We start from the raw sequence: 13,134 nt of genomic DNA on the forward strand, positions 1-13,134 counted from the left end.
TGCAGGCAAGTGCCCTGAGAGGCTGTGAACCTTGAATTTCTGGAAGGGGCTGAGAGTGAGCCTCAGGCAAACCACACTCTTTTGGGGTCAAGTTATTTATTTAAGACAGTGATATCCCATCTTTCCATTAGAAAACAAATCCCTAAGGCGGCATAAATGGAAACACGTTGAAGCCCAGCGTTTGTGTGTTTTCTTTCACTAAATAGCACTAATAAGGGGAGTTCATCTGCATTAGGAGTATGAAGAGGAGTGGAATTTAAACATTCGCCCTACCATGATCCTGATCAGAGGCCTCTGAAGCAATATGCCCTAGGAGGGAAGCTGCACAAGGCAGCAACAATGTGGAGGGGGGTGTCCCCATCTGAATTAGGAGCGTAGTAGGAAGAGTTAACCCACACCCTTTACATTGTGGTCCTCATCTAGAAGACCACAGTGTAAAGGATGTGCTCTGGATGGGCTCTTGCAGTTTTTTAAAAAGTAAAAATGGAGCTACACATATATGTTTAACATCTCATTTAGTTTGGAGGTCAGCCACCCTACACAGCAGTACTTGATAACGTTTACAGGGCTGTTGTGCAGATCACTGAGATAGCATTTGTGTGTAACGTTTAATGCATTCAGAAATGCTACATAAACGTGCTCAGTATGATCCAGTCTCCTGTCACCTATTTTCTCCCTTGTGGGCTGTTCTAGTTGGAGGCAGCTCATGCCAATGGCCTTTCCCCATCAGCAGCCTCTCAGGACCTGGAGAGCTACACACATGGGCAGGTTGTGAGCCCCACCGGAGACTAACTGGATTTCCCTGATTCATTATTGTGGGGCGGGGAAGGAGGCTGTTAATAGAAGAGTTTTGAAATATTTTGAATCCTAACACTGAAGATGTGTAATCCTAAAATTAAGGCTCTGTTATGCTACTGCCAAAGAGACATGTGCAAAAAGAAATCTTAAGAATATTTTTCTTGTTTCATGGAAACTCTTTTTTTCCCTTGCTTTGCACAACATTCCCAAATGTTTCAATTGACAAGTAACCCCTAAACTCACTCTGAGGTTGCAGTAGGCACTGTTTCATCAGCAATGCTAAGAGTATAAAGACCCACCCAGCCTCCAAGTTTCCATGGTGGATACCTGATTACTGGTAGGAAGCTACTTCTGTTCCCCTGCAATTGGCATTCAGTGGCAAACTACCTCTGGCCATGCAGATGCCCGTTGGCTACAGTGACTAATAGCTGTGACTTCCCCTTCCTCTGTAAATGTGTCTATTCGTCTTTTCAAGCCAGTTAAGTGAGCGGACATCACCACATCTTCCAACTAGTGTCTAACTATTTGGATTTGATGCTCACACCTAAGAATTTGATGTGTTTTTTTTTCCTACTGCTGACTCAGAGGCGCTAAGGAAGCATTACTAATGCTCACTTCAGTTGTCGCCTCCAGCTAAATCACTGGTGCCGAACCGCCCTTTCCCCTATTCTTAATAGAACTGTGATACTCGGATTTTAACACTGCACTGTCTTGTGCACAGAGAAGTGGTCACTGTCACTGAATTTAACTTAATTCCACCTTGACCTTGAACAAATACCAATGGATTCTACCCTATTTGTTTCATTCTTTCCACAAATGTCCTCATCTTTCTATGTCTCAGGCTGGCCAAGGAGTATTTACACACTATATATATATTTACACATTATATATCCTCTACTATCCATCCATCATCCATTCACACATACACATCTGCTGCTGTCTGAGGTCACTAACACACCAAACTGCTATGTGACTACTCAGAAGTAAGTCCCATTCAACTCAATGATACTTACTCCCATGTAAATGTGTATAGGATTGCAGCCTAAGCCTGATTGCTGCTGCTGCTGCTGCCACCACCCCAATAAAAGAAATTCATGAGACCTCCAGAACCGCTTGGGGAAAAAAGGAAAATGAAGCTGGAAGATTAACCTGAAACTGGGAAGACACAGATTCAGAACCGGCACAGCAGCATGCCAGGATGCAAGGCCCCAGTAGCCCTTGAGAATTTTATTTTTCCATGTACTACTACCACTATAGAGGCCTGGTAAAACTACATTTTCCAAGGGCCACTGGAGCCTTAGATACTGCCACAGAGCAGTCAAGGAGCTAGAGAGGAGGATGGGGCAAAACCTTCTCTTTCCTTTCTCCACTGCCATCATTGCCAAGGCCAGCATTGTTCACAGGCAAAGTGAGACTGGGCTTGTTGACGTTGTTTTGCTCATCATTCTGTTCATCTATTCACTCGGCTTTCTTTTAAAAATATTTTTAAACTTGTGAACCGCTTTGTGCAAATGTGCATTTTTTAAAGCAGCATATGAGTCCCTGAGGCAGTTCATGGCCAAACACAGTCATGCTCTGGCAACTCCTGCGATGCCGCTGGAACCAACCATATTGGCTTCTGCCTTTCCTTTGGACCATTCCAGCGATGTGGAGAGGGGGGATTTGCTGCATGGGAAACAGTCTATCCTCCATATCTACTTTAGCCAGGCTTCGCGCACTAGAGAGGACACTCTGTTCCAGAACCACCATTCAGAGCGCGATACCATAGTCTTCCGAGACTGAAGGATGCCAACAAGGAGAAAATGAACATATACGGTACAGTACAGAATTAAACAAAATAAGTATTTGGGGTGCAACATGCATTTGGGGACTGGCTGGTTATAAAGGAATTCTTCTTGAAATTTGACTGGAATGTTAATTCCAGTCCTCACTCATCCATAAAGCTGGCTGGTCCCTGGTCCAATTACAGCCCAGTCCTACCCCATCTGCCCAGAGAGTGCAACAACACTGTCACAGCCTGCGCTGCATGCTGTTTGCAGGCAGGAGACCATACAGCCCAAGAGAGTAAAGATATTTTTTACTTGCCTCCTCTTAGGCCACTTGGTCCCCAATGGGTCTGCTCAGACCTGTACCAGTACTTCTACTGGCATCAGTCTGAGGAGACTGCAGGCAAGCCCAGGCCTGACAGGGAGGAAAAGAACATGCTCCTACTCTATCTTAAATACTGAAAGGGGGGATAAGATCATATTTCTACTCTATCTTAAATACAGCATAGGACATGGGAGACTGAATAAATTGGGGAGGGGGAGTCTCAGAGATATTGAGGAGGGTCAGGAATTGGGTGCCTTATAGATATACTTGCAGATATCACAAACAGGTCAGCAAGGCCAGTCCACTGATGACACAAACTGAAGGTCTTTTGTCAAGTGGCATGTTTGGGGGGATGAATCCATGAGGTGATGGGCCTCCCTCTCTGTTCCCTCTCCTCCTCCACCCTGTTGCCACAGAGGAGTTCCAGTTCACACTCTGAACCCTTCCTGCTTACTCAACACAAGTGGGAAGAGAATCCAGACAGCAGGATCCACCGCTGGAGGAAAAAGGGGGAGTGCTGTGCAACTGCCTCTACCGTTCCATCCTCCTGCCCTTAGCAAGCAGCCAAATGGGCCAGCAACTGTTACCCTGCACATGCCTGATCTTGTCTGATCTTGGAAGCTAAGCAAGGTCAGGCCTGGTTAGTACCTGGATGGGAGACTGCCTGGGAATACCGGGTGCTGTAGGCTTATACCATAGTCTTTCGAGACTGAAGGTTGCCAACCAAACGGGCCAGGTGATGGAGTGGTGTAGCCCCTTACACTTTTCCTTCCCCCAGCTTCAGCTGACCTGAGTGCAGTCTCCTGCACCCTGAGTGCAGTCTCCTGCACCCTCCTCCCTCGAGTCAATTAACATGCTTTTCAGCACTCACAAAACAACTCCTCAACCATCCCCCAGACAGCAACATTAAAGGGAATAATAAAAGCTTCTTCAAATATGTTAGAAGCAGGAAACCCGCCAGAGAAGCAGTTGGCCCTCTGGATGGTGAGGGAGGGAAAGGGGAGATAAAAGGAGACTTAAAGATGGCAGAGAAATTAAATGAGTTCTTTGCATCTGTCTTCACGGCAGAAGACCTCAGGCAGATACCACTGCCCGAACGGCCCCTCCTGACCGAGGAGTTAAGTCAGATAGAGGTTAAAAGAGAAGATGTTTCAGACCTCATTGATAAATTACAGATCAATAAGTCACCAGGCCCTGATGGCATCCACCCAAGAATTATTAAGGAATTGAAGAATGAAATTGCTGATCTCTTGACTAAAATATGCAACTTGTCCCTCAAAATGGCCATGGTGCCAGAAGATTGGAGGATAGCAAATGTCACGCCTATTTTTAAAAGGGAAAGAGGGGGGACCCGGGAAACTATAGGCCAGTCAGCCTAACATCCATACCGGGTAAGATGGTGGAATGCCTCATCAAAGATAGGATCTCAAAACACATAGACGAACAGGCCTTGCTGAGGGAGAGTCAGCATGGCTTCTGTAAGGGTAAGTCTTGCCTCACGAACCTTATAGAATTCTTTGAAAAGGTCAACAGGCATGTGGATGCGGGAGAACCCGTGGACATTATATATCTGGACTTTCAGAAGGCGTTTGACACGGTCCCTCACCAAAGACTACTGAAAAAACTCCACAGTCAGGGAATTAGAGGACAGGTCCTCTCGTGGATTGAGAACTGGTTGGAGGCCAGGAAGCAGAGAGTGGGTGTCAGTGGGCAATTTTCACAATGGAGAGAGGTGAAAAGCGGTGTGCCCCAAGGATCTGTCCTGGGACCAGTGCTTTTCAACCTCTTCATAAATGACCTGGAGACAGGGTTGAGCAGTGAAGTGGCTACGTTTGCAGATGACACCTAACTTTTCCGAGTGGTGAAGACCTGAAGTGATTGTGAGGAGCTCCAGAAGGATCTCTCCAGACTGGCAGAATGGGCAGCAAAATGGCAGATGCGCTTCAATGTCAGTAAGTGTAAAGTCATGCACATTGGGGCAAAAAATCAAAACTTTAGATATAGACTGATGGGTTCTGAGCTGTCTGTGACAGATCAGGAGAGAGATCTTGGGGTGGTGGTGGACAGGTCGATGAAAGTGTCGACCCAATGTGCGGCGGCAGTGAAGAAGGCCAATTCTATGCTTGGGATCATTAGGAAGGGTATTGAGAACAAAACGGTTAGTATTATAATGCCGTTGTACAAATCTATGGTAAGGCCACACCTGGAGTATTGTGTCCAGTTCTGGTCGCCGCATCTCAAAAAAGACATAGTGGAAATGGAAAAGGTGCAAAAGAGAGCGACTAAGATTATTACGGGGCTGGGGCACCTTCCTTATGAGGAAAGGCTATGGCGTTTGGGCCTCTTCAGCCTAGAAAAGAGACACCTGAGGGGGGACATGATTGAGACATACAAAATTATGCAGGGGATGGACAGAGTGGATAGGGAGATGCTCTTTACACTCTCACATAATACCAGGACCAGGGGACATCCACTAAAATTGAGTGTTGGGCGGGTTAGGACAGACAAAAGAAAATATTTCTTTACTCAGCGTGTGGTCGGTCTGTGGAACTCCTTGCCACAGGATGTGGTGCTGGCGTCTAGCCTAGATGCCTTTAAAAAGGGGATTGGACAAGTTTCTGGAGGAAAAATCCATTACGGGGTACAAGCCATGATGTGTATGCGCAACCTCCTGATTTTAGAAATGGGTTATGTCAGAATGCCAGATGCAAGGGAGGGCACCAGGATGAGGTCTCTTGTTATCTGGTGTGCTCCCTGGGGCATTTGGTGGGCCGCTGTGAGATACAGGAAGCTGGACTAGATGGGCCTATGGCCTGATCCAATGGGGCTGTTCTTATGTTCTTATGTTACCTTTTTTTGACATCCAAACCCTCCTCATTAATCTCTGTCTCCCCCCCCTTGCCATTTGTCCCTGCCAAAGAACACTAACAAACAAAAAATAAATCGAATACCATATTGAATTTTTCCTTATTTGTGATTGTAGTTATATTACAGCTCTGGAGACATGCAGTTGGATTAAGCATGACCTCCTTGGCTTACGTGCACCTCGGCTGCCCCAATCAAGCCGTGCTTTTCCTGGGGCAGAAACAACTTCCAGTCAGTCCAACCATTATTCAAGCAACATCATTATTCATGTGCTGTGATACTTTGTGAAGATTCAATGTGACCAGAAGTCACACAGCAGAAGAAACAAATAAGGAAACAGTTTTCTTCTTGAGAAAAAAACATGTGCAGAAGTGTACATTTTCAAGTTGTAAAGAAGCTTTTTCTACACAGGCAATCATTGCAACTGACAATAGCAGAAAATCTTAAAAGAAAATGAAATAGCTTTGTTTGGGAGAGGTGCAAACCAGTAAGGAGTATTCATACTCTGGCATGCCCCAAGAATCTTTTGTAAAATTTGAAAAATCTCACTTTTTGTTTGTGCTTTTCTTTTTTGAAGAAGCAAATCATGGACAGAAGAGGAATCCAAAAGGAGGAAAAATTTCAGAAGCTGGAATCATTTGCCATTTGAAATCTCTGCATTGGCTGGCTATCAAATGCAGTCCTGATGAAATTACCCTTCCCCCACAAACTTCTTTTCAACAAATGAATTCTTAAAACACATGATGGCAAGCATTCTGGATAAGCCCTTCAGTGCTAAACTAATATTACCCCTTTGTCACATCTATCCATCAGGAGAATTGTCCATAGAAAAGAAGCAAGAAGCCTAGGATTTCTATAGAACAGTAGACATATTTTTTTTTTGTCAAGGGGTAAATGTAGAGCTTCCCAATTAGGCTGGCCAATAACTTATCAACATGTCAGGAGCTCCTCAACCCAGTCCTGCCTTGCCTTAGGATTCAACATCACCTGAACCCATGAGTTTATTAGACACTGTAGGTGCAATCCTAAGTGTAACTTGGGCCGCACAAGTATCTTGTGCTGGCCCAGCAGGGTCACAAATGTGCCATAAAGCAAGTTTGCAAATCCTCTAGAGCCGGCTGGGTTGGCACAGGGACACATGCTGGCCCACGGAGGCTGAATCAAGCCTACCCAACTCCACCTAAGGCTGACTTGGGTAGGAAGGCTTGTGTTGGCCGAGCTTCACCAACGCAAAGGTCTGGGGTGGGCAGGGAGGTGGTGTTCTGGGGAGGTGGGAAGGTGGTCCTGGGGGTGGGCAGATGGGCGGGCAGGGAGCGGGAGGTGGGACTGGGACCCGGCAGATATGCCAGATCCTAGCCCCTGTTCCTGAGCGGCCTGGAGCAGCTGTAAGTTGCTCTCCTCTCCTAAGACTTTTGGCTCCTCCGGAGGTGGTGCAAGTCCAAGGAGACCCATTGGGGCTGCGGTGGCTTACCCAGGGGTAAGGGGAACAGTTTCCCTTACCTCTGGCTGAACCACTTTGGACCCCTATCATGCGCTAGATGCAGCGCAGACCTCCCGGCATGCCTGTTCCAGCGCAAGATAGAATTGCGTTGTTGTCTTTCTGCAGCCCCTGCACAGCTGGCAGACTGGACAGCATCTCCAGCTAGGGAAACTTCAACCCTGCACCTCCCAAAATACAAAGTAAAATGATAAGTAAAAGAAACAACCCTCAGTAAATCTAGCAATTAAAAGTATGCCTGCAAATTCACCATGTGTTCAATTTATATAGATTCCCATTGCAGAATCTGTGTTTGCAATACTCCAGATCTGAGGCCAATTAAGCACAGTATTGGGGAGACTCTATTCAAAGGCGCATGCTTCACATCCACGTTGAAGTCACTTCCTGTGAAAGGCAAGACTCTTCAGAACAATTACAGTGCTGCTCAGATATGCAATTTCTCTTACAGGATCTGTTGGAATCACAACTGCTGGGCACCTGGCAGAGTCACAAATTACAGGGTATTTGAAAATGTTCCCTGTATTAGTAATGGTTAATCTGGGAGGAGTATGCTCCATAAGTAAATTGTGTTTCTGGTCTAACATTAAGGGTTGATACAGATGGTCAAGCAGCAATTTTCTGCATCAGGAGAAAACATCAGCTTAGACTTCTGTGAGGTTCACATCAATCTTAAGCAAACTGCTTAATACGGGAAGAGTAAGCCTGGGTTTTATTTCTCTGATTAAACTTGTCTCCACTGGGATAGCTCTGAGGAGCCTGCCAAGGGCATGTCAGTTTGGGGATAGGGACTATGGCAGACAGTAGTGCTGCTGAGGTCCACCCCTGTCCTACATCATTCCAATCTCTGCCCTTCTGTCAGCAGAACCCCACTGGTAGCAGAACCTGGGTTGAGCTGCCAGGGGTGCATGACCTTGCAGCTTTTGTACTGGCAGGAGTGATGCACCAACCTGTAAAGAGGTTGCCATGATGGCAGACCTTGCAATACACCAGCGTACCAAAAGGATACGGTCGGGACATCAGTATACTGAAATTCAAGTTATGGGTTCAGGGGAGAAACCTTTCAGATATTATTATTATTATTATTATTATTATTAACAACAGTATTTATATACCGCTTTTCAACTAAAAGTTCACAAAGCGGTTTACAGAGAAAAATCAAATAACTAAATGGCTCCAGGAGGTGAAGCAAGTTCAAACAAATGCCTGCAGCCTTGAGGTAGCTGCTCCTTCAGCTGGCAATGCCAAAAACGTGACACTGCCTTGCCTGCAGTCCAGCAGAACTGCAGACGAAGAGGCTGGTGTGAACACTAAGACAAGGGTATCAGAGAAGCTAGAAAGAAAAATTTAAATACAAAAGATCAGGGCCCATATTTCACCAGAACTGCATTATGTGAATTGGAGTTATGTGAATTATGTGAATTTGGGAATGATCACCACAGAGCGTTTTCCGAGGGTAAAAGAGTAAATTGCTAATAGATCAATAAGTAATTTCTTGTGAGAGGAAGTATTCCTTCTTCAGCAAAGTGGCACAGTTGTTAAATCAAACTCAAACCTAATATATTAACAAAGCTGAGATTAATCTAAACTGCTAAAATTCTTGGCTGCCCTAGTTAAGTTTATCTCAACTGATCATTTATTTATGATGCCATAAAAATCCAGACAATTTCCACGGTGATTGCTACTTATTTGCTCTAAGGCAACTTGAAATTACCCTGCTAGACTTTCCAGAGCGACAACTGTGTTTTTTGCAGCAGATTTATCAGTGCACATTAATGGTGGGGATCAGTCCGCTCTCATCAGGATTAACAATGCACATAGCCAAATAGGATCATTACCATTCCTCTGACAGATTCCTTCGCAAATCTGCTGGTACTAATATATCCTTCCCTGGCACTCATGCAAATGAACTGCAATATGCTACTATAGCTGCAATTAGACGTGGTAGCCAATTCATAAGGGGTGATTTGGGCAATGACTACTGGGTGTTTCTCCCCCATGGATCCATCCTGGATTGGATTCCGATGGTTCTGCCCAAAATGGATCCTGAAATGACTCCTTACGGGTTTGCAAGTTCTGGCATACCAAGTACCTGCTGTGGTATTCATGTCACAGTGTCCTCTATCCCACTTAAAATTACTTACTAGAGGTGATGGGGAAAGCAGGAAAGGCTCCAGGGAAGGCAGAAGGCATCATCATCTCTGGACAGTTCCATGCATAGGAAGTGTGTCCAGAGCAGATGAACATTATGGGGATTGTCATTCCCATCCAAGATATCCAAATATCTGGGATGCGCCACACATGCACAGACGCTTCTAAGGACCCAATCCTAAGTAACTCTAGCACCAATGCTGAGCTCCAGCGCTGGCACTGGCTGTTGCAAACATACTGTAAGGCATGTCCGCAGCAGCCAGGGTAGAGGGAGCACCAGCATCGGGCCTCAGCACCATGTGGACGGCCAGCCAGCCGGCACTCCTCCAGCACCGGCCAGTGGAAATACTTCTCGGGTAGGGGAAGTAGGTAGAACAGGGGGAAGGAGAGGAGGATAGGGCCATATTCAGACTTTGCCACCATATCCTGTGCTCCCTTCCAGCCTGGGCAGCCTGACGTGAGCCTCCTCAAAATTCAAAATTGGGCACAGATACAAGAGACCAATTAGCGCTGTGGCAGCATTACCTGAGATAAGGGAGTCTCCTCTCCCTTACACTTCTGGAACTTGCCTGGCGCCCACAGGATCCAGCGGTAGCCATTTCTGCACCACTGGAGCCCCAGGCACTGCTGGGCTCAGGATTGGGCTGCAATGTTCTTGGTGAAATCTTCAGCCTTAAGGTATCTTGAAAATGAATCCAGTTACTCCAGATTACTTTCAGAGTGGATTTGTGAGGAGGTACTACCCATAACAGGTTGTGAGACATTTAGTTGGAAAATACACATACCAAATAAAAGATTGATTCAAATATTCTGAGCATGTCCGAATCAGAAATCACAGCATCATCTCTACAACACCTCATTCAGTTCCCACAAATGCACTGCAATTGCTGAGACAGAAGGCCCAGTTTGGAAAAATAATTCAGAATCCAATCTGCAGTCTTCTTAAATCCCAATGAAGTTGCAGGGTCTAAAATCCTACATTTTGCTGTTCAGCAATAGGATTAGTCTCTCAATGCCCAAATCTCTTCTGAAAATTGGATTGAAATTTATAACGCACTTAACTGCTTTTGAAAAATGCTACTCAATGGCAGGAAATCAAGTTCAGGAAAGGACCTTATTGTAATAGCCACAGCAAAAGCTAAAAATCGAAACACACATATAAACAGGATTGTTACATTTTGCTGACGGTACTTACGATGTGCAGCTCTAAATAATCACCGAGCCCAGAGGAGCTATCCACTCGCACCAAGACAGCTTCTTTCTGAACTGTGCTAAACCCTATTGCCAGTCTATCAGCTCGCGTGCTGGGCCGATCGTTGGGAGGCCATGTATATGTGATCTGTCCACCACCTTTGCTAAATATATATGTTGTTCCCGCTGCAAGAGAAAGAGAACAGTAATTAGCTATTTTGTACTGGTGTAACCCTTAAAAGAAAAGTTCAAGTCTTATATACAATAGCAACACAATTGGCTTTAAGAAGCATTTAAAGTTTACAGTGTAGGATTTACACCTTCCCAGAAACACTATCAAATCATTGCCACCTAATCCCTACACTGGCACACTGTCCATTCCAGAATCCAGCTCAGGTTCCTCATCTTTAGTTTGTTTGTATGTTTATATCCTGCTTTATCTCCCAAGTGGGCATTCAAAGAGGCTTAGAAAAAGTCAATAAATACAATATAAAAAATATAAATATTAACAGTCCTTAAAAACTATAAACTCTAAAAATCACATTAAAAGCCAGGAGCAAACAGCAGATAACTAACAAACACTAAAAAGAACACGTCCATAAAACGAATGCATAAAAGCCTTAAATATCTGTATTAAGAAGCCAAAACCCTCAGAAGGCGAGAGTAGAAAGAAATGTATTTAAGCCTCGCTGGAAAGCCTACAAGGAGGGAGCAGTTCATAAACAGAGAGGAAGGGAATTCCATAGAGCTGGTGCCACTGTGGAAAAGGCCCTACTCCATGCCACCACCCCACCTACCTCCATAGGTGGCAGCACCCATAAAAGGGCCCTCTCTGAAGACTGGAGAGGACAAGCCGGATTATATGGAAGAAGGAGGTCTCTCAAATATCCTGGTCCCAAGCAGTATAAGGCTTTAAAGGTCAAAATCAGCACCTTATGCGTCCTTGTTCCACCTTACCATCCCTCTCTCATACCTTGAAGTATTCCCTACAAGGCCAGCTCACTTGCCAGCTCCAATACATCCAGCTGTCCAAAAATCTCTTTCTTTAATTGTACCACCATTTCCCTCTTGCTGCTTCTGTTGCCTGGAACTACATCTTAAAATACTTCCATGATGCCTCACTTCCTTCTTGCTTGAAATCCCTCCCCAAGACCACCTGAAGTCTTTGGTACAACTTCTCAGTCCTTCTACTGATCTCTTTTACAGCGCAATCCTGTCTTGCTATGGAACAGGCAGGTGAGGAGACCTGTGCTGTATCCAGCACAAGGCAGAGCTCCAAAGTGGCTCAGCCACTTTTCTCCTTACCCCCAGGTAAACTTCCTTACCCCCAGGTAAACCCCCACTGCAGCTTCTATGGGTCTCCTTGGACTTCAAAGGAGGCACAAGTCTTAAGAGAGTGGAGCAGCTTGAAGCCACTCTGCACTGCTCAGGAACAGGGGCTGGGATCTGGCATAACTGCCGGGTTCCAGCCCCGTCTGCTGCCCTCTACTCACCCGTCCTGGAACACCTCCCTCCCACTTCCTCCCCACCTCTTCCCCACCCCACCCCACCCCCCAGAGCCTAGGGTAGGCTAAGCTGGGCGAAGCAAGGCTCCCTCTCCATGTTGACGTGGGTGCGCTGGCATGCATCTGTGCACCGGCCCGGCTAACTCTCAAGGAGGTGCAAAAGTGCCTTACGGCATGTTTGTGACCCTCCTGGGTTGGCAGAAGGGGCTTGCACCAGCTCAGGGCACTGTTAGGATTGTGCCTTTAGTCATTCTGGTCGTTTTAATGAGGAGTTACCCGTTAGGTAGGGCTAAGAAGAGCAAGATATAAATACTGCAAATAAACAAGATAAATAGAATATCAGGTGGGGGGGGTGAGAGATAGTTTTCAAAGAGCAAAATGTTTCTCTCAAGGAGGAGAAAAGATAAAAAGGGGGAGAAAAGAAAAGAAAAAGTAGTGTGGAAATAATCCTGTGTGGCTGGGCTGGATACTTCTCTCCCTTTCTTTGAAGTGGCTCCAAATTCAGTTGAAACCTGAGAAGTGTAAACACTCTGAAATGGTGACATTCTTCCCTAAATGAAATGTCATTTTTGGTGCAATCCAGAAGAGCCACTGGGTGGGCACAAGTTCCTCACGCTGGCCCAGGTTGCAAATGCCTCCTTAGGAGTCAGCTGGTAAATTCGTGCCAGCCTGGGGAAGCTGGTGCGGAGGTTTGGGAAGGGCAGGAAAAGGCAGAACCAGGCTGTTTCAGGGTGGGGGAGTGCGGGCCATGGGTGGGCAATGGGGCAGATCAGGTCCAGAAGGGGGGTGGAACCGCCCTCCAGCACTTAAACTGGATCCTAACCTCCCTCTCAAACAGCCTTGTGTTACACTGGGCTGCTCGGATCTGCACCAGCGATATAGCTGGTGTAGATCAGAGTAGTCCCTCTGAAGTGGCTGGGGTATTACTCAGGGTAAGATGACATAAGTCCCCTTACTCCAGGTTGCTCTCCTTTCACCTCCTAACCTGAGTTGGATATGGTGCAGGCCAGTTGGCCTGCCTATTCCAGTGCAGGTTAG

At 46.0% G+C, this 13,134-nt stretch overlaps 1 protein-coding gene across 15 annotated transcripts in view; it reads right to left on the reverse strand.

The window, feature by feature from the left end:
- The window catches only part of NRXN1 (neurexin 1), a 1,133,747-nt gene that overhangs the window by 309,168 nt on the left and 811,445 nt on the right, over window positions 1–13,134 (reverse strand). For all 15 annotated transcript variants that reach the window (XM_066625795.1, XM_066625872.1, XM_066625848.1 and 12 more), the window contains one exon: window positions 10,596–10,777. In XM_066625795.1, the coding sequence (XP_066481892.1) occupies window positions 10,596–10,777 (182 nt within the window). The remainder of the gene's footprint in view (window positions 1–10,595; window positions 10,778–13,134) is intronic.

The sequence above is a fragment of the Tiliqua scincoides genome, chromosome 1, assembly GCF_035046505.1.
Source record: "Tiliqua scincoides isolate rTilSci1 chromosome 1, rTilSci1.hap2, whole genome shotgun sequence".
Classification (NCBI taxonomy): Eukaryota; Metazoa; Chordata; class Lepidosauria; order Squamata; family Scincidae; genus Tiliqua; species Tiliqua scincoides.